This window comes from Myotis brandtii, unplaced genomic scaffold, assembly GCF_000412655.1.
Source record: "Myotis brandtii unplaced genomic scaffold, ASM41265v1 scaffold311, whole genome shotgun sequence".
NCBI lineage: Eukaryota > Metazoa > Chordata > Mammalia > Chiroptera > Vespertilionidae > Myotis > Myotis brandtii.
The window spans coordinates 1,001,043-1,022,480 of NW_005361913.1; the positions used below are offsets into that span (position 1 = coordinate 1,001,043).

At 39.2% G+C, this 21,438-nt stretch overlaps 1 protein-coding gene across 1 annotated transcript in view; it reads left to right on the plus strand.

Annotated features, from left to right (window-relative positions):
* DCDC2 (doublecortin domain containing 2) overlaps nucleotides 1–20,932 on the plus strand; it is a gene marked incomplete at its 5' end in the record, with an annotated part of 197,202 nt that extends 176,270 nt beyond the window's left edge. Inside the window, 2 exons of the mRNA XM_005869968.2 lie at nucleotides 15,326–15,628; nucleotides 19,281–20,932. Coding sequence (XP_005870030.2) covers nucleotides 15,326–15,628; nucleotides 19,281–19,385 — 408 coding nt within the window. The remainder of the gene's footprint in view (nucleotides 1–15,325; nucleotides 15,629–19,280) is intronic.
* Nucleotides 20,933–21,438: the final 506 nt, after the last annotated feature.

Here is a 21,438-nt window from a genome sequence, read left to right on the forward strand (position 1 = left end):
GACTGAAGCTCCCAACCTGTCCTTTTTTTCTTTTTTTTTTATTCTGGGCCAGCTTTAGCTCTGAGGCTTGGCTCCAGCTCTGAGGCCTCGGCTGCTGAAAGCAGGTATCTGGTTTGTTTGGGTTCTATAATCGAAACACTGTTTCAACTCCAGCTCTGAGATCCCGGCTGGCTGAAAGCAGGTTTCTGGGGTTTTGTTTAGCTTCTATATTTGTAACAATGTTTCAAACTGCAAGCTCAGAGGCCGGCAGCGGCAGGCGGGGAACGTTGGCTTCCTCCGTCACTGAAGCAAGCAAGCCTCATGTTCGCTTCAAGCTGCCTGGCTGCCAGCCGCCATCTTGGCTGGCAGTTAATTTGCATATTGCCCTGATTAGCCAATGGGAAGGGTAGCGGAGGTACAGCTAATTACCATGTTTCTCTTTTATTAGATAGGATAATAAAAGCCTAATGTGCTGTGTCTGGCCGATTGTTTGACTGTTTAACCAGTTACTATGACGCGCACTGACTGCCAAGGAGCAGGTGCTCTGATTAGTAGGTTAGCTTGCTGCTGGGGCCCAGCTGATTGAGACTGGGTGATACAGGCCGGGCACGCCCTTGGTGCCCTCCCGTGGTCCCTCTCTGGCCCTGATCATGCACTGGTGGGGTGCTAGGCCTGGCCTGTGCCCTGTTGCAATCTGGGACCCCTCGGGGGATGTCAGAGAGCCGTTTTCAGCCTGATCCCCAAAGGCCAAGCTGAGGCACCCCACCGGTGCACAAATTTGTGCACCGGGACTCTAGTATGTAGATAATAATTTTTGCTAAGTCAATATTTAATCTGTATGTTATTTTTGCTTATCTGTATTATTGTTAGCTGATCCATATAGTATACTCTGGGTACATATCCTTTGTTGTGTTACCCTTTATTCCTCCTCCCTATTTTAGTAATTGCTTTTTTTGTTGTTTGTTTAGTTTTTGTGTGTAGTTATTGGCAAGCCATCTTCAAATTCTGCCAGAACTGTTGATCTCCTCTTGGTATACTCAACCATATGTAGTGATAATGAAATCTCAGTTTCATCTTTTCAGCCTTTCAATCATCTGCCTCAAGCTGGTCAGCTGTTCTATAGGTATGCTTTTCAGGGTTACCCTGGTATTTGTCTTCACCATTATTTTGGAAATTTCCTTTGCTTCTCCAGTGGGTGGATCCTCCATTTCTTGGATTCTGTATCTTCCTCTTTCTTGGCTACACCTTAATTTTTGTGTGGAACTCACCTCTAGGAGCCCACTGAGGAAAGCGTCATGGAAGACACTTTTGAAAAAAAAAACACTTTACATGTCTGAAATGTCTTTTTTTCTCTATCCTAACCTGACTAAGTATGACTAGGTATAAAATTATACCTAGTTAGATATAATTTCTCTCAAAATTTTGAAAGCATTGTTCTATTGTCCTTCCTATTCAGAATGGCAGTTGGGAAAGTTCAGTGCCATTGTGTCTCCTGGGCCTTCGTGAAATAACCCTTTTTCACTATCTGGAAGCTTTCAGGCTCTTGTCTTTGTTCCTGCTGTTCTGAAGATTTCCAATTCTGTGCCTTTGTGCAGGTCTTTTTGCTTATTGGACTGGACACTTAATGGGCTTTTTTATTATGTAAATGTTTGTTTTTTAGTCTTGAAAAATATATTGAATTATTTTTTTGATAACTTCTCTTCATTTCTCTCCTCTCTTTCTGGAATAACAAGTATTTGGATATAGGCCCTCCTAGACTCATCCTATACTTGCTTCTCCTACTTTCCATCTCTATGGATTTTTTTCTATTTTCTCAATCTTTTTTAAAATAAAAAGATTTTAAGTGTTTTCTTCCATCTGTTGAATTTTTTTCCAGTCATATATTTTGAAGTTTTAGGAGATCTTTCAGATTCTCTGAATATTCCTTTTTATAGCATCCTATTCCTGCTTAATGGATATGATATCATACTTTATCTTTCCAAGGATAGACCTATTATTTTAACCTTTCTTTTTTATACTATTTTTGTTTCTTCTGAGTTTCTTTTTCTTTCTATGTTTTTATCTCTGTCTACATGTCAGAAGCTTTTCTTGCCTGTCTGGTTAATTGATTGTGGTTTTGTTTTTTTTAAAGATTTAAATATGTTTGACATAAAATATTATATAAATTTGAGATGCATATCTGGTTAGAGTTTAGAGTAAAGCAATAGAGACACTGTGCATAGGCAGGGCTCATCAGGTTGGGGGAGTTGCACTGTAGGGTGATTGGTTTTTGCCATTTTATTGGTTAGACCTCCAATTTCAGAATTTAGCGGGTTATCAGAAGGGAGTGAGAAAAACCACATTTGTTCAGTCTTCTGTGTTCAACCAGAAATCACTTTCACACTAATTCATCTTTATAGAACCGGCAGGAGGGAGGGCAGCCTGGCAGCCTGTGACCAGCTCTGTGAGAGGTACTTCTTTGGCTGGCACCGAGCTTACAGAACCTGAATCTCTTCAGCAGGCCATGTGTTCTGCAGTCTGCCACAGGCCACAGCACTTCCTATTATCAAGCACCTGTCCTGACTTCACATTTATGTTATTTTCCCAGCTCCTGGGGGCACTTGAGTTTGTGATTCTTGGTCTACACATAGAGAACATAGTGCTATTTTTAAAAAAATCTGTAGCCTAGAGACTATACCCAGAAGCAGGAGGTTTGAAATCCAAATATACCCATCGACATATTTTTGTTCTCCATGCCCTGGCCTCATCACTTACTCTATCAGCTACTTATGAAGAATCAGCAGTCTCTCATGAAAGGCAAACTGAATGGAGAGCTTATTTGTATTAGTTCTTCATAAGTAATAAAATAAACAAAAAGGTAAAGGAAGCTGCTTCCTCTGATCAGACCCCTAAATCTGCTTCAATGAAATATATTTATTAAAATAATAATTATAAAGCATTTAGAACCAGAAAGGAAGCTGGTTCAAACTCCTTATTTGGCCAGTGAAGAAACAAAGCTCCCTAGCGGGGAAAGCCGTTTTCCCACAAAGACACAGCTGCTGGCCGGGAATCTAGTAGGCGCCCAGGGCTCCTGGCCTCCAGTCTGGTACTCTTTCTAAGTACCGCAAGGAAGGGAAGTGGGAGATGAGGGACTTCTTATTATCTCACAAACAGCAACATGTTCCATCTGTGTAGGGGGCCACTCGGCCTTTACTGCCTTCCCTGGACTGAAAGGAATAATGCACTAACAGTATTTTCATCATTCTTTATTTTTAAGTCACAGCCTCTTAGTGAATCCTATTCATATTTGGTGATATAAGCATCACACACAGCTGGAAAAGTGAAGGTGAAGGTGATCTGGCTTCTTAATTTCTGTGTTCATCGTCAAGGCTTTTTGTGACATTGTGATTGTAGATTTGTGTTTAATTGATAGAAATGGTGTTAATCATTAAAGTGTAGTCTTCCGGGATTTCTGATGTAAGTGAAAGAAAATTAATGTTTACTTCTAAAGTGAGAAAATTTAATGTGGAATTTTTTTCTAATGACTAAATATTCCCTTGCTACCTAGTTTTAAATGTACCATATCTTTTCATATGGGTGTTGCAGGAACTTGTGAAGCTTGAAGGGCATGCGTGAACCAGCTTCAGCAGGTGGCTGGCCAGAGCTCCATGCTTTCTGTAGGTCTTTGTACTTTGAACCATATATAACCTTTTTCTCCCCCTGTGTGAAAGTAAGCCTCTGAAAGCTAAGAGCAGGAAGCAGCACTTTGCTGTCATGAAAAATTGAAATTGATTATTTCAAAGCACCTCATTGAAATTGGATAGGAAATGATTTTAGTTTCCATAGGGACAGAAATATAAAACAAGTGCAGTTACTTCTATATTTTCAACATCTATGCCTAAACTCTGCCGTAAAATCCACATCTACACTTCCTGCCCAAACCTTGTAAAGAATCCTCACTCTTATCAAATTTCAGATGTAGCAAATGTTACATTGAGAAGTGGACATCTAAAGTAGTCCCTTCCTTCCTTCCTTCCTTCCTTCCTTCCTTCCTTCCTTCCTTCCTTCCTTCCTTCCTTCCTTCCTTCCTTCCTTCCTTCCTTCCTTCCTTCCTTCCTTCCTTCCTTCCTTCCTTCCTTCCTTCCTTCCTTCCTTCCTTCCTTCCTTCCTTCCTTCCTTCCTTCCTTCCTTCCTTCCTTCCTTCCTTCCTTCCTTCCTTCCTTCCTTCCTTCCTTCCTTCCTTCCTTCCTTCCTTCCTTCCTTCCTTCCTTCCTTCTTTTTATTCTTTCTTCTTATTTGTTTTGTTTTGTTCTGATCTCCAGTTTCTAGGCCTAGTCTATTTCAGAGAGGAAGACCAGATATGTGGGAATGGGGGTGGGTGGGAGAGGGTGGTTGAGTAGGGTATCTTGACGAGAAAGTTCTAACTTGTGCTGTTATTTCAGATAGAAAGGTCTTAAATATTAACATATATTCCTCAGGGAATTCTGATGTAAATATAAGAAACATCAACATTTACTTTAACATTAGCTGTAGACTGTGTTTGTATGCCTTTTCCATTTTTAGTTTTTGGGGCTGCTGTTACTGTCAGAGTTTAAAGTGTAAATCATTTGAGCAGCTCCATCTGCCTGTGAAAATAGCTTCAAATAATTGATGCTTTTGATATTTTGTGGCTTATTTCCATGTAATTTCCATATTCCATCTTATTTTTTCTTATCACTCAGGAATCCTGAGTTAATCTCAGTAACTACATGCATATTCTCTAGGAAACCTGAATACGTATGGTTTCCCCTGAGCCATCCCTGCAAGGAGGTAGCCAGCGATAATAGCTACCAGACCTTTTCTGTCTTGCCATACCAATCAACCATTTCCTCACAATGTTCATCACAAAATAAATAGTCAGATACACATGTAGGCAAACTCAGGCAAAGACACCTGAAATGCTAATGTTGATGTCATGTGAAAGAGAAAACCTGCTGTCACTTTTCTAATAAATGTTAACAGCAATTGCTTACAATAATGTGGTTTTTAAAAGATAAAAGTCTCAGAAAGGGAAAAGACCTCACAGAGATCTTACAAACCCTTCTATACTGAAGGGCACACATAGTCTGTAATTGCACCTATGCGTGTACTATGCCTGTTAATCTGATTGTGCTCTAATGTCCTTGGTGGTAGAGAGGCTGCGAGGCTGGAATCACCTGGGTGACTCCTGAGATCACGGTTTCACATTATGTACTTGAGCTTAGTGAGTATATAGAGTCGAATATAACGAACACCCTTCCTTGTCTCCAGTGAGGCACAAGAATTGCGCTTTCTAAAGAATATAGTATTCCATAATTACTCGTGGGCATGAGCTACTCCTGAAGTTTCAGGATGGATGTACTCTTTGGAGAAACAATTTCTACCTTAAAATTGGTTCTCTTTAAATTTTAGTCACAAACTGACCAAAATTTGATGTGTCAGGGCAAAATACTTTAAGCATAGGTAAAAGTACCTTCCTAATGTACAGTGGGGCCTTGACTTACGAGTTTAATTCGTTCCGAGACCGAGCTCGTTAAGGAGCTCATTAAGGAGCTCCTTAACTCAAATTACTCTATCAACTCAATGCAAAAAATCGGCCGAGAGACAGCTGGTATCTCAAAAAACTTGTTAGTCGGGACACTCGTAAGTCAAGGCCCCACTGTATTGCGTTTCTGTTTTATAACATGACTCTTAATAAACAGTGGCATGGGGATGAACTTAGAATAAATCTAGCAACGCTGACTTCTTTATGTCTAAACATCATTCTGTCAACAATCAATCCTACTTTTCTCCAGCTTTCAATAAAATTGATGTTTTTTTAAGATAAAAGTACAATATTTAAAGAGAGGTTATTTCAAGGCATTATTATAATTAGAAATTTTAACCAAAAATGCTGTTTTGAAGTTGTATATTTACGAACGTCTTGTTTTATATGTGGTGCAGAGGCTTACCATGGTCATCTGGGGATCTGTTAGAAATGCAGAACCTCCGAACTGCTGACTTAGCATCTGCATTTAACAAGATCCCAGGTGATGGAGCAGCACTGGCTTAGACAACACTAGGCTGGAAGGAACTATTAGCATCATAGTGAGTTTGGTGTATTGCTCTATACCAGTGGTTCCCAAACTTATTTGGCCTACCGCCCCCTTTCCAGAAAAAAATATTACTCAGCCCCTGGAAATTAATTTTTTTAAAATTTTAATAGCAGTTACTCATCGCCCCCAAATGCACCTGTGGCCATCACCGCCCCCCTGGATCGCTGCAGCGCCTACCAGGGGGCGGTAGTGCCCACTTTGGGAATCACTGCTCTATACCGTATCTTGGGAAAATAGTTTAACAATCTAGTGGTCAAAAAAGATTTCCTTTCCCTCTGTCAATTTTGGATAAGTCTGTGGGATTTTAGACAAGTTTACCTAAATCTTTATGCTTTTTTTTTATCTGCAAATTTTGATAATAGTGTTTACCTCAGGTGATTGTAAGGTTAGTTTAAATATAATTATCTATATGAGGTGCATGGGGCATAATACCAGGTATCTGTAGAATATCCAATAAATGTGAGCCTCTCATTATCATCTACTTTCCTGAGGGCACATAGGATGCTGGCTTTTATCTGTGGGAGACACATTTGTGTTTAATTTAAGAAAACTGATAATCCAATATTACAGTAAATGTGGTGATGGGCATGAAGATGAATAAGAAAGAGCCCTTGTCTCTTGCCCTGGGAGGTGTGACCCAGTGAGTTGAACGTTGTCCCATGCACCAAAAGGTCCCGGGTTTGATTCCCATTGAGGACACATGCCCAGGTTTCAGGCTTGATCCCCAGTGTGGGGCATGCAGGAGGCAGCTGATGGATGTTTCTCTCTCCCTCTCCCTTCCTCCCTCTCTAAATTCAATAAAAACAAAAGTTTCTCTAGAAACTTCCATTGAGCCAAGGCTGATTTTCCCCATTATTCCATAATTATTCCAAACATTGTTTGAGGTTCTACTTGATAGTAATTCATGTTCCCTATTTTCATATCACACCTAAATAGAGAAGAAGAGCACACTGTGATTAGAGTGTGCTAAAGAAATTTGATAGGCGCGATGATGGTACAATTGACTGAGGGAGCCAGGAGGCCTGGGAGGGTAAGGTGTCTAACGGAGAGGAGGAGAGCACTCTGGGCCATGTATAGGGAACAGAATGAATAATACAGCATGGCACAAGGGGAACGGCCAGCACTCTTTTCCACTTCCTCCACAGAGGACATGCCCTCCCCCTGCCTCTCTCTGAAGACTGCTCTCTCAGAAGGCAGGGCTGGGTTGGCCTTCCTGCTCTGTCACACCAGTCAGCCCTCTTCCCTTTATGAGGAACATGACTGCCCTAGACGGGGCCAAAGGGCTTTTTAAGGAAAGGAAACAGGAAACGGGCGAGAGAAGACAGAGGGAGAGAGAGAGGAAAGAATGAGGGCTTTTTAAGGAAAGGAAATGGGCGAGAGAAGACAGAGGGAGAGAGAGAGGAAAGAATATGCACATAAATGTGAATGTGCGGGAAGGAGAAGATAATGGTGTTTGAAGGCCTGCCATAACAGAATACCTCAGACTGGGTGGCTTAAACATGGGAATTTATTTTCTCATAGTTCTGGAGGCTAGAAGTCTGAGATTAAGATGTCCTCAGAGTGGGTTTCTTCTAAGATCTGTCTCTGGCTTATAGATGGCATCTTCTTCCCGTGTCTTCACATAGTCTTTACTCCATATGTGTCTGTGCTGTAATCTCTCTTTCTTATAAGGACATTAGTCATATTGGATTGGGGCCCCCTCCAAGAACCTCATTCGTGATGTAATTGCCTCTTTAAAGTCACATTCTGAGGTCCTTACTAGGAGTTAGGACTTCAACATATAAACTTTGAGAGGACACAGTTAAGCCCTAAACAGGGAGAAAAAGGGGCTCATCTCTGATTTGATGCTGCCTAATAAGCCAAAAAATAATAGTCAGGGAACAGAGTCAGCTTTTAAGTCTAAGTCTGTAAGAAAGATGATCCGTCATTAGTAGAAAGGAGAAAAACAAGACATGGAACCCAGCTCAGTCCAGCCAGGCCCTTTGCATCATTAGCCCATTAGTCATATATTAGCGGTGGGGCTGCTTAGGTGAGTGGTTTCCATGGTGACCAGATTATAAGCTACTACCAGGACCACTGTGTTTCAATTGGAACTTTTATTTTCTTTTCTATGATGTAAATGAAAGATACTGTCACCCACTGGTCATATTGGCACATTGCTTGACTTTTCTTCAGGCTCAGTTTCCACTCTGCACAGTGGGGACCATCATGCTTGGGAAGAGCAAATAGATACGAATGTGCTTGCAGGAGCATAATGTGCTATCTAAGTGTCTGTCATTATTACACCCCTAACTGGATGCTGCCAACCTCTCATTCCAACTGAAGACAGTTGTGTTTTATTTAAGTCCCTGTACTAATTTATGTAAATCATCCTTGTTTGGTGTCTCTCTCTGGCACATTTGTATTAGTTTTAAGCGTGAAAAGCAGTTTAGAAACAAAAAGAAAAAGCTATTGTATGGTGAATTTGTTGTGAAAAATGCATGCCAGAAAAATCAGAAGCCAAGACTAAACATAAGACCAGTGATAATTAGTTTTGATAATTAGTTTATGTGAATCACACCTAACAGTCTAATGAACCAGGAATTGAACATCAGCCTGCCTTTAACTGTATTCATTGATAAGGGCAAGACAATTATTAAGTATCTTAATATCACTTTTTGTTTGTTTTCAAGAAATTTAGAAGGGATAGTGTTCTAAGTGGCCCACTAGATTACAATTTCATTAGTGTAAATACTGTATTTACAACTACTCTCAACTCCTTCCATTCAATAGCAAGAAAAGTGTAGTGCAAACAATAATATATATATTATTATTCAGGCCCGATGCATGAAATTTGTGCAAGAGTAGGCCCTTGCAGCCCCAGCTTCGTTCGGAAGGTCATCCAGATGGTCGTTCTGCTTTTTGGCCGTTCAGTCGATTTGCATTATGCTTTTATTATTATAGATAGATATGGCTTGTTCAGCTTTTAATGGTCTTTTATGTGTATGGTATCATTTGGGCCTTCCTACAGCCCTGTGAGGTCATTATCATCATCCTCAAATTCCAAAGGGGACTCTGAGGCCAGGTGAGGTGAATTCTGGCCTGAAGCTGTGACCACCAGACCATATGTGCCTCATCCTGTGCAGTATATATTTTGCATTGCCAGTTGATGTCCCCATTGAAGAAAACCTCAGAAGATATAAATCTTTTTTTTAGAGCACCCCTCCCCCACCGAGGGATCTTCTTCGGATATGAACACAATCTCTTGGGATCGCATGAGGACTAGCTTCTACTGGGAGGAGAGGTGAAGTCATGCATGGGAGCTCTGCTTCCCTTTACTGCAAGGGTTTTTCCTCCTTATTTCTCTTCATCCTTCCTCACTCCCTCAAGCTTAATTTGCAATTTCTTGCTCTTACCCCTGCTCCTTTCTCCTTGTACTCCCCAACTAACTCCTCCCTTTTGGTTGCTGTGGTTACTTTCCTCTATCTAAACTATTAGCATTATCAGAATATTCCCAAGGTTCCTTGAGGTGGAGTGGAACATTGGCTGCTGGCACATGACATTTCTTGCTTGATGAGCTAAGACTGGTGTCTGCCCAGCTGCGACTGTCACCACTTTGCCAGTCAATCAGGCAGGTTCACCTAAATGGGAGGAGGCTGAGAACTATCTGGGGATTTTGAAGAAATTAAATAAAAAGGTGTTTTTTTTCGGGGGCGGGGAAGGAGAGTGGGAACACATTATTAAAATAGAATGTGGCTCTCAAATAAACATTTTTCAAGCACTTTCTATATTTCAATTCTAAGTAAGCTGCAGTTCTCAAATTTCTTTGTTAGTTTCTGCAGCCTTCTGATTCATGTAATATCACTGACCTACTACCTAGAATCACCAGATATTTTGTGAAGGGAAACTTTATATACCTGAGGCAAGGAAGGTGGCTGTCAATAGTCCAATTGTGGAGTAAAGCAGGAGAATAATTTGAGGTTGGTCCCTAAGTTAAGTGGCATATTCTTTGGGTATCTTAGTAGACACAGAAATGTGGCCAGGTAAATGGGTACCTGGTGGGGAAGAGTTGGGGTATATAGCTTTTTTTAAAAGAATGAAGTAATATTTTCATAACATAAAAATGAGCCATTAATCATTTTTAAATATATAATTCTGTGACATTCAGTATGGTCACAATGATGTGCAAGTATTACCTCTATCTCATTTTAAGAGACATTTTCCTCACCCAAAAGGAAACCTAAGACCTATTAAGCTGTCAATCTCCATTCTCCCCTCCCCCCTCTACCCAAGCCTGGCAACCACTAATCTGCTTTTTGTCTTGATAGATTTACCTATGAATGTTTTATATAAATTAAATCATACAATATGTGACTATCCGTGTCTGGCTTTGCGCATAGCTCTTTAGCCGATTGCCCGACTCTCAGGACAGAGCTGTTCTAGCTATGAGATAAGAGAAGCTTAGTTTTGCTGGTGGCCTCCAAAGAATCCCATTCACCTGAGTAAATTTTCCTTTGTGAGAGTCCCACTGTCAAGGTTGGATGTCACTTCTGGGTTGTGGGAGGGGTACTAGGTTCAAAAGTTTTTCTATAGCAAGAGAAGGAGGGAAGGGGATTGAGGAAGTGTGCAACTCACTCACTTTGCCTCTTTTTTTTTTCTTTACCCTAAAGAATAGCTCCCTCCCACCATGGGCACCCTTCCTCTTGTAGGAGGGCTCTTTTTCTTCTTTGCAGGACCTCATGATGGTATAGATTTTATCTATGTGTATGTGTGCATGCGTGTAAAAACCAGTGTTCCTTCTGGGGATGGTTTGATTGATGTATACACTGGAAACACCTTTAATAATTTAATGCCTACTTCAAAGGAGATAACACCAAAAAGCACATTGCTTTTCATTTATTCATTACAGATCTGTCATAGAAGCATTTTTTTTGCCCTGAATTGTAGTGTCATAGTAATAATAAATTTTGTTTTACACTCAGGATATTTTAAAGAATTATAAGCCTTTTAACTAATGTTACTGTCTTATTTAAATTGATCAAAATGGTATTTCAGCACCATAATCTTGCATTTCTTAAAGTTGAGCTAACCAGATGTGGATTCATTTGATGACTACTGAAATAGCTATGCTGGGGAAGTTTAATACAAATAATGGGATGAAAGCATAATCCTGCTTGTTAGTGGTGGTGGTTATAATAGTGAAGGGAACAGAGCTGGAATTTGGGGCTCGGTGTCTCCTTCTCCTTAAAAAGAGATTAGGGTGTTTGCCAGCCCTTTGAATTAAACAGAGAAAAAGGGTATGTGTGTTTGGGAATTGGGAGTGAAGAAAAGGGTAAGATGGAAAATACAAAATTAAAAATCAACACACAATTGTTTTGCAACTTACAGGCATAGATTCAGATGTCAAGAAAGGAAAACAGACTTTCCCCCATTTAGACAGAAGGTAGTCACCTGAACAGACTTTAGCAAGCCCGTGTAATATATTCCCAGAGAGTCTGGGAACATATCCAGATTCCTAATGGTTACAGTACATTTTGAGGGTCTTTTTCTGTTATTATTACTGAATTTTTTATTGAGGACATAATATATAACTTCTCTTTAAATCAAAACCCAAATTTGCTCTGATAGGGAACTTTAGGCACAGTAAGGATGATAACAATTTTAGGAGAGTGATTTGTAATTATCCAGTTCTCAGAGATAACTTAAAATGAAATCTCTGATTGGCCATTAGTGCAGTAGTGTTTCTGAATTTTTTAAATGTACTGCTTCAGGTACACTGCCTAACAAACTTTACAGTGTTTCCTCCCTAGATCGTACCATGAGTCTTTAACAGAAGTCCAGAGATGTTTTGTTCTCAGGTTGGAAATTCTTTAAACAGGAAAAGTAATGTTGCCTACTGCAGATGTCATATTTCTGACCGTTGCAAGTACAGTCAGACCTTGTTTCTCAAATGTCTCCCATCTCTAACAATTCGGTTCCCAACCAGGTTGTTCACAGAAAAAATGCCCTGGTTGTCCAACCAAACGTCAGTTCTCTAACTGACAACCCTTTCATGCTGATACCTCAGCATGACAAAAAGCATCTCTCAGGCAACTAACAAAGGAGAGAACACTTTTGTTGCCTGGGTCAAGGATTAGCACAATCTGAAAGCATAAAGAGGCCATCAAAAGTGCTAATGTTGCTAAGGGTGTGAAAGAAGCAAGGATCACAGGCAATTGAAGAGGTAGAAAAACTGTGTTGATTTGGATAAAGGAAAGCGGTTAGCCGGTGACAGCCTTTGGGAGGCAGTGATATGTGAACAAGCAAAGATGCTGCCTGCTGACCTGAAGGACACCCTGGAACAAGTGCTGAAAGTGATTCGTTTAAGGCTAGTAGGGGCCTGATTCCATAAATTTTAAAAAAATGAGCATTTATTTATAGATTAAACAGTACATTAGACATGTACTGTATATAAGAAAGGTTAAAACAGGGAATCATTTGGGGGTCTGGAACAGATTAATTCAATTTACATTATTTCTAGTGGGAAAAATGATTCGGTTTTCAAACAAATCCTTCTTGAACAGCCTTCTGGAATGAATTAAGTTTGAGAACTGAGGTTCCACTGTACACTTGAGTGTGCTTGCAGTGGCAACAAGGTAAAGTAGCATTATCTGTGTGGTTTGTTTAAGGGAGAATAAACACCAGAACTTTGGGGCAAGAACACCTTGGGGTCAAATCCTAGCCCCACTTGCTTACCCGGGTGTGGTGTTAGAAGTGGTGTGTGATGCCTTATAATAAAATGGGTATAAGAAGTGTGCTTAGTAGGGTTACTGTGAAGGTTATATAGAATGATGAATGCATAAGCACTGAACATGTCCTTTGGCACAGACAGGTGATGGGTGTGCCTCTCGTCTGTTATCTTTACCCACAAACACCATTGACACCAGGCTTTGGAAGTCTCAGTGACCAGTCATGTGACACCTGGCAGCAGCTACCACACCCCACCTTGGATATCCCTTTCCTGCCATGCACTCTTATTGCTTCTCTCCTCATGCCCTATCATAGCAAGATTGTTTCTGCACTGCTCTGAGCTCTTTGCTGTCACAGACTCTGTGTTTGTCTCTGAATACCCGGCATCTGCAGTACTGCTTCGTGAAAACCAATGCTCTAGGCCCACTTGCTCTAGTCATTGTGATGAGAGCCCCCCACATGTCTGGCAGGGCCCCATGGAATCTCCCTCAATCCCCCAGAGCCATCAGGAAAGGAATGTGCTGCCCCTGGGCCTTGTCCTGGCCTCCTCTGACAGGTGAGTGGAGAGCCACCAGAATGTTTCTCTGACTTGGTCCTCATTCCAGCTCTCCCCAGTCGGAAGGCCCCTCTCCGACTTAGTGTCTCATTGGGGAAGGCCCCGACTTCCTGCACTTCAGGAGTGTCCGCCTCAGGGCTTTGCCACGTTTGTTCTAGAGAGAGGGCGGGACATGGGTGTGGAGATGGGAACATACTGTTTTCTCTTTTGGAACTTGGGGTTTTTTCTCACCTTTATTTATTTTGGTCTTAATACATAAAACCCAGAATCCTTAGCAAAGCCCTATGGTTACATTTCATGAACCTCTTGCTTTTCCAAGCCACCTGGCCAATCTACTCCCTTCCACCCCAGTTTCTGCTCTTGGCCTTCCCAAGGGCCCTGCCCTGGGCAGCATGCTTAGGCTTGGCTAGGGCCCCGCCGATGCTGGTTCACATTAGGCATCTGAATGAAAATTTGAAAGACACAGCCTCAGTGTACTATTAGTTAATCTGCATGATGATAAATACTGTTTTCTGGACTATCTTAAAATCAACTATTTTTCCCCTTCATTTAAAAAGTGCATCTTTGATATCATGTAATCAAATTTGAGACTGTATTTTTGATAGAATATAGGAATTCATGGTTCAACTCTTTCTTCTTTAAAATAATGTAGTGTGAAATTTTTCCTGAACGTTAATCTACTCGTCCTCATTTACTGCTGTCTTTACTTCAGAAACTGAAAGCTCGTGTTCACTCATTGTGTAAATTGTCCCATAACAAGTCTTTGGGCACTGAGAGGAGAACGGACTTCCAGAGCTGGAAGGGAGGTCAGGGTTCATTGTGCCTCAAACCTGCAATTTACAGATGGCACAGTATTTAGTGCACTGTACAACCCTACACAGCTAAAAAGAGGCAGGTCTGAGGTCCTAACATTCTATTTTTTTCTACTTATCCTTCAAAAAAAAACCCCACACATTTTATTGGAGGCAGTTCAGAAATATGATAGCTTCAGGAAAGAATGTATTATAACAAATGGGAAGGAATTTAATTTTTTTTTAGGATTTGTGATGTGCCAGGCACTGTATATAACTTATTTCATTTGATCCCCATGGAAGTGTTATTGTATTTCCATTTTATAAGTGGGAATCTGAAACTCACAGAAGTTAGGTAAAGCCAGTAAGAGCCTGGCCAGGACTTTACCCCAAGTCGTTCTCTCTCCGAAGTCTTGGCTCGAGAATTCAGCCTCCTGCTCTCTTTTAGAGCAGGTTTACATGTATCCAAATAGCAGTAAAAAGCCTAACTAGACTTTATAAAATACGTGAGCATTTCTTACTTTTTACAGAAGGGACTAAAAGCTTCTTGGTTTCATATCTACGTAACAGTCGTTGTTGGTGTTTGGAGGTATACTGTCAACTTTCTTGGGCGTTGTGTAGAAAGTGTCCACATCTGGTGTTAGAAAACCTGGTAGATTCACGTTCTGGTACCATAAACTTTGCCCTTTTTGTATTTAGAGATATGAACGCACACTAGGCACTAGTGGTGAGTATGATATTATCTCCGCAAAGAATTTCTCTTACCTCCTCCTCAGGGCCAGACACTCCACCGGACATCGGCCACAGACCCTGCAGTATAGTATCCTCTCTGCTCTGGGCATTAAGAGCATTGGTTCTGGAATCACATGCTTAGATCTAATTCTGGCCCTTCCATTTATAAGCAGTGGGATCTTGGGCTAGATATTGATCTCTCTTTACCTTAGTTTTCTAACCTGTGAAATAGGACTAAGACAAATCTCACAGGATTATCATGAGAATCAAATGAGAAGATACTTGTGAAGAGTGACATTCAGTAGGCAGTCAATAAAGGTTAACACATCATATACATTAAAGTACTATGCAAATGTAAGGAAGTATTACTTGACTGTAACACAACTATTAATTATTATAATGTGTAGAAAATAACTTCTTAGTGTTGAACTTCTTACTGTTACCCATTATTTCTTTTGATCCATCAGAGGCCAGCAGAAATTGTAGATGAGGAAGAAGACGGAGAGAAGGAAAGCAAGGATGCAGAAGAGAAAGAAGAGTTTTCAGGAATGAATGGTGAAGTTGAAGAGGAAGGAGCTGGGGAGGCTACAGCTGCCTCCGAGCAAGCAGAGGAGATGCCGGGGCACAGGGAGGAGCAGGGAAGAACCACTCGTGTTAATGGAGGCACTGATGAAGAAAATGGTGAGGAAATGGATCCTGTCAGTAACAAGCTTCAGGAGGCAGTGGATGAGGAAACAAAGTCTCAAGGAGCTGGCAGTGAACAAGAGGAGGTATTTCTATTGCTTTTGCTCTCTTGTGTGTTTGCATGAATGTGTGTGTGTGTGTGTGTGTGTGTGTGTGTGTGTGTGTGTGTGTACGCACTTAGGGAATTATTCATGCACTTAAGACTTACATTGAAACCACTTGTTGAGTAGGGAAAGATCCAATACTATTTAGTTGACTATATTATTTCAATAAGTTAAGAAGAACTGTTGCCCACCCAGTGTGGCTCAGTTGGTTGAGCATCATCCCATGCACTGAGAGATCACCAGTTTGATTCCAGATCAGGGCACATGGCCGGGTTGTGGCTTGATCCCCAGTAGGGGGTGGGCAGGAGACAACTCATCAATGTTTCTCTCTCATTGATGTTTCTATCTCTCTCTCCCTCTCCCTTCCCCTCTTTCAAAAAAATAAAAAAAGAAACAAACAAACAAACAAATAAATAAATAAATAAAAACATTAAAAAAGGACTGTCAACCACTTATCTAACAGTTTATATGTCCGTCCGTCCTTGTCATCCATCCATTTCCTCCCTTATTCTACAAAAAATTTACAGAGATACTTACCTAGCAAGGGAGATACCATGATCACGAAGGTGGTTTTCCCAGGGCAAGGCTTATCCATTGCACTCCGGATGTGTTGTCCCTTGCGATTTCCCCAAATGTGGGAAAATTGACTACATAATTTGAGGTAGTGGGGGACTGCCTTCACGCTGTCCCCTGTAATAAAAATTTTTTTTACAGAGGCTCCTAGGAACATATAAAACAAAAGAGAGACATATAAGTAAAAACTACAAGTGAGTTAAGACCAGGGAAGATACAAACCAGCAAATAATATCAAGATCAGTGAGGCATAGATATGATTTAAAGCAGCGGTCACCAACCGGTGGTGCACGGACCATTGGTGGTCTGTGAGGTCTGAAAGGTTGGCGACCGCTGGTTTAAGGAAACCAAGAACATCATCTCTCTTATACCTACCTTACTTCTTTGCTCTATAGAAATATTAAACTTTAATTTGTTTAGCCCACTTTAATGGATTAATTGAATTAAGTGCACAATATGCCAGGCACTTAATAATATATATTTCTATTCATTATACAGTGAAGGTGAAGGAATATGTGTCGAAGCCTCCTTCCCAGCCTGTTTTCCCACCATAGCCCTGGAGCAGGATATTCTCAAGTCCTGGCATTCTTCCATAGGATCAGATGAAATTTGATAGGATAGAATAAGTTAGATGCTGATGAATAGGCTAAAGTCGAGTCTCATAGTATAAGAGGCTATGTGCTCCACAGCATTCTCACCATCTGCTGGTCTGCTTGTGCCCTTCTTTCCTGTCTATCCATCAGCTCAGGGCCCACCTCCCTCAAAGCTGTAGCCTCTAACATAGGCCTTGGTCTGCTCATCCCTGACAACCCAACCCAGTATGATGAATGGGGTCGTCTTGATTACTTATTAGTGATTTATCTGTTTGATCTTTCTTAGACCAAGTTTAGTCATGGTAAAATGCAAAATATTTTTGTGGCCAGGTTTCAGGAACCAGTATAAAGTTGCCTGTAATCTACTGTATGGCTTATGTAAAAACATTCTTAAAAAAATTATATATATATATTGATTTCAGAATGAAAGGGGGAGGGAAAGAGATAGAAACATCAATGATGAGAAAGAATCATTGATCAGTTGCCTCCTGCATGTCCCCGAAGCTCCCAACCTGGGAACGTGCCCTGACCAGGAAACGAACCGTGACCTCCTGGGTCATAGGTCGATGCTTAATCACTGAGCCACACCTGCCAGGCTGCAAATACATTCTTAACAACTAAATGAAAACACTCAATGTGTCTCTCATCTTGACTCAGCATGAGGTACTCATGGCCCTATTCTATAAGAAATTTCCCATATGTAGTTCTACATGGTTATTAAAATTTAGCTAAAATTTCTATTCTGAGGTTGTTTGTAGCTAAATTAAAAAAAAATAATTCAGTCAATTACATGATTCCCTTTATCTCCATAAGGAAACAAAATTAATTTCTCTAGGAAGGCAAAAGAAAAAAGATGTTTCTCAAAGGAAGCAAAATCTCTTGTCTGGGGACTCATATAGGAAACACAATAATGCAAACTGTCATGAAGTTCTTTGTTATTATAGTAGCCTTTGATGAATGCTTATAGCATAAAATCAAAGTATAAATTCTATGTGAGACAAAGATAGTAAAATCCAAGTATGCATTTTTCCAGTAGCCTAGCTTCATTTAATGTTATGACCCAAATAGGTTTTTATAAAAGTGAAACCTATAAAACCATGACATAAAATTAATTTTTAAAAATAGGCCTTTCATAGGAATTGGGTATCAGTCAAAATCAAGGTTATATAATTTGAAGAACAAGTATTAGAAGTATATATCGAGGGTATGTATTGGGAATCAAATGAACAAGTGCCTGATATGTGACTAGTTAGGGATTTTAAGGACTATACACATGCCTAAGACAGAGCAGTTACACTCAAGAAATTCAATCTTTTTTGACTCATCTCTCTTAAAATGATATTTTGTTTTTATACTATTTGTATTAGTATAGGTACTCTAAGCAAACCAATTACATGAAAAGCCAGATTTATATGAATTATAAAATATACATTAATAATTAGAATCTTCAAAAGAATTCTTTATTTATAAAATGACTAAAAATTTAGTTCACTATGTAACATTTTGTTCCACATAACAGTTCTTAAGCGAAGTGTGGTCAGACTGTAGGAAACAGCAGGAAATATATAACAAATACACAATAACCAACTGACATTTGTTGTTCTTGCACTGTGTTCAAGATGCTATTTGAGACACTTCATGAGAGTTATTTGAGAATGTGAAATAAGAGATAGTTCTGGTAACGTTTTTTTTTCTTTTTTAGAACATAAATCATGGCCGGTAGGGTTGGGGAACTTGGAGCTGGTCCTGTTCTCCCCACATAGGTGGCCATTGGGGGCTGTAGAGCCTCCAGGATTCCATGGAACAGAGATTGAGAACCTCCTAATTCTAATCTCACCCCCTTGGTTTTCAGACTAGTGGGGAAAGACAGACTAAATAAGACAATATCATTAATAACATAGGAGAAGTCCAAGTGGCAAGGACAAAGGCTGCTGTTGGAGCAATGCTGCCTCTGTGTTTTCGTATCCTGTCCTGCTTTTATCAGCTTGATATTTTATGCTACTTGGTACCATATTCACAAAGAATTTGTAAGCTCTTGTAGAAAACTAACAGAAGAACAGCTAGTATGGGACTGGATTAATGAGACATGAGGGTAGAATTGCTACGTGCTTCTCTTCCCTTTTCTCTGAAAATGTGAAAATGAAAAGTATAAATATGCTCTTGAAAAACTCAAAGGGAAATAAAGGAAAACATCAAGAAAAATAAAGCCTGTAGCACAGGAAATGAGTATATGCCCTCCTTAAGGCACAGAGTGGGTTATGGTTTCAGAAAGGGCTTCTGTACAAGTGGTGTTGAGACTGGTGTGTTCACTGGGTGATGATAGACTAAAACACAAAGGAACCTGAGGAACTGGTCTTAGTTGAATATTTATATAGCTAAATGGAATATTGAGTAATTTTTTCCTTGTAAGTTTTATTATCTTTGTAACTAAAGAGCTAAATATCTTGTTTTGATCTGCTTTCCTCCAGGTTGACTTAGACCCTCAAAGACCACCAAGGCCAGAAGTAAAAATCACTGGTCCACAAGAAAATGAGGACAATGAACAAAACAAAGACTATGCTGTCGTAGCATAGATGATTTTTAAAAAGAGAGTGTATTGATTATAAGAAAAATGAAGGGCTATAATACTTGAATAATAAGGATATAGTCCTTGCTAAACATGATGTGACAATACGGTTGAAAACTACCTACTGAATTTTAAAATTAGAGATTTATTGGAAAGACCAGATAACTTTGAATAGCTACTAAAGGAGAGTGACTTCTCATTATGGGATGTGTTTTTAGAAGTCATTTAGAAAATTAAGAGATCTAGATGGAGGAGAATTTGACCTGGAAGACAGTTGGGTACTTGTTTTTGTAAAGGATGAAAAAGAATGGAATTACTCCTATTGTATACTTTTTAAAAAATTTAGAAGTGAGATTATTAGATGGCAGCCTATGCTAAAGCACTTATCTAAGAAGGCATAGAATTTTAAATGATAATAAGAAAGCAGCTTAACAATAACCCACAACCGTCGGAGGAAAGCATGTACTATTTTTAAAGCAATAAACTATTGAATAAACAATTTATAATTTAATTTCAGAGATAATTTGGAAATGGCAGTAGATTAAAATGTTTCCATGATTGTTGTATTCCATTCTTTCTTCCTCCTTAGCCAAAATCCACCTTAAAAGAATTAAAAAGAAGGCAAGATACTCATTTTGGAAGGAGGAAGTATTCATTCAGTGTATTAGTGATTAATATTGTTCCTTCCTTAAGAGCTTCAGGTTTTAATCCTTGTGGCTTTCATAACACATAACTCAGGAAGGAATTATAAAAGAACATCCAGTTATATTACTGAGCCTAGATTGATGGTTTGCAAATTCTGGCATTCTATGGATTTTCAGTGACCCAATCTACCTTTACCAATAATATACCTCTATTCTTCCTCATGTTAGGGAACTCAATATTGGCTGTTCCAAAGATTGAATTTGCTCCCATTTTTTACAAAAGGAAAGTGTAGGCTTATGAAGAATCTGTCACTGCTCAATTTCACTTGCTTTTTGCTTTATTTCTATTAGGACTGCCTTGTCATATTTTGTCCCTAAGGATATCAGCAAATATTTATTTTCAAGCCAGTTATATTTAGACTTTCTAGCAGATTCCTTTCTGTATAATTAGAAGTTATCTGATAGAAATTGTTGAAAAAAAGTTTTAAAATTATCATAATGAAACCAGTTCCAATTACTAGTTTGTGGACTGATTATATTTACTCACAATTGCCTTGTTAGGTATATATGGAGAAAAGCATAGTTGTATTAGTTTGTTTTTTAATTCTCAAGAGATAAGGCAGTTTTTCCTTAAATATAGAATTAATATATTTTTGTAATATTAAAGAATATTTTTGTTATGTAGAAATTATAAATTTGAAATTTAAATTGCTAGTGCTTTCATATAATTCATTATCAATCATAAATTTAAAATATTTTCCCTGCCAGATTATATAACCAACCATTTGGAGTCAGAGTAGTTATATAAAGTACTGAATAATGCTATAGAAAATGGATGTATTTTTTTCTAGCAGCTATTTTAATACTTTCCACAAATAGGAAGTAGAAGGAGACACCATAATGTATGTAACAGTATTGGAAAGAGATAATGATATAAGAGTATATTAATCTGGGAAAATAAATTATAAATGGGGCACTATATTTCTCGTTTAAAATCTAGACTGTGCTGTCTACTAGTAGGTGTATTTTTCAGATGGGACAATAACAGCACCATAGGCTACACGCAATAATCTTGTGCTGCTAGGGAAATGGACTACGTGTTTTTTTAATGTTAAATTCCCATACTAATACTGGGCCTGGGGTTAATTATTTTAAGTCATTTATAAAAATAATAGATTAAATATAATAAATTATAACTAATTGTCAAGGTTATTCCTTTTCTTTTCTTTCTTTAATGAGTTTTTTCTTTCTCTTTTCTTTTTTTAATATCAATATTCTGTGCCTCTTTTTTTTCCTTTCCATCATACTATAAAGCTTAGATTTGCAGGAACCTTTTAGAATCATCTTAATGGAAAACAATGTTATTTTACATTAAAACCCAAGTTTGGCATTTTAAATATATTTCAAGAAGGTGAT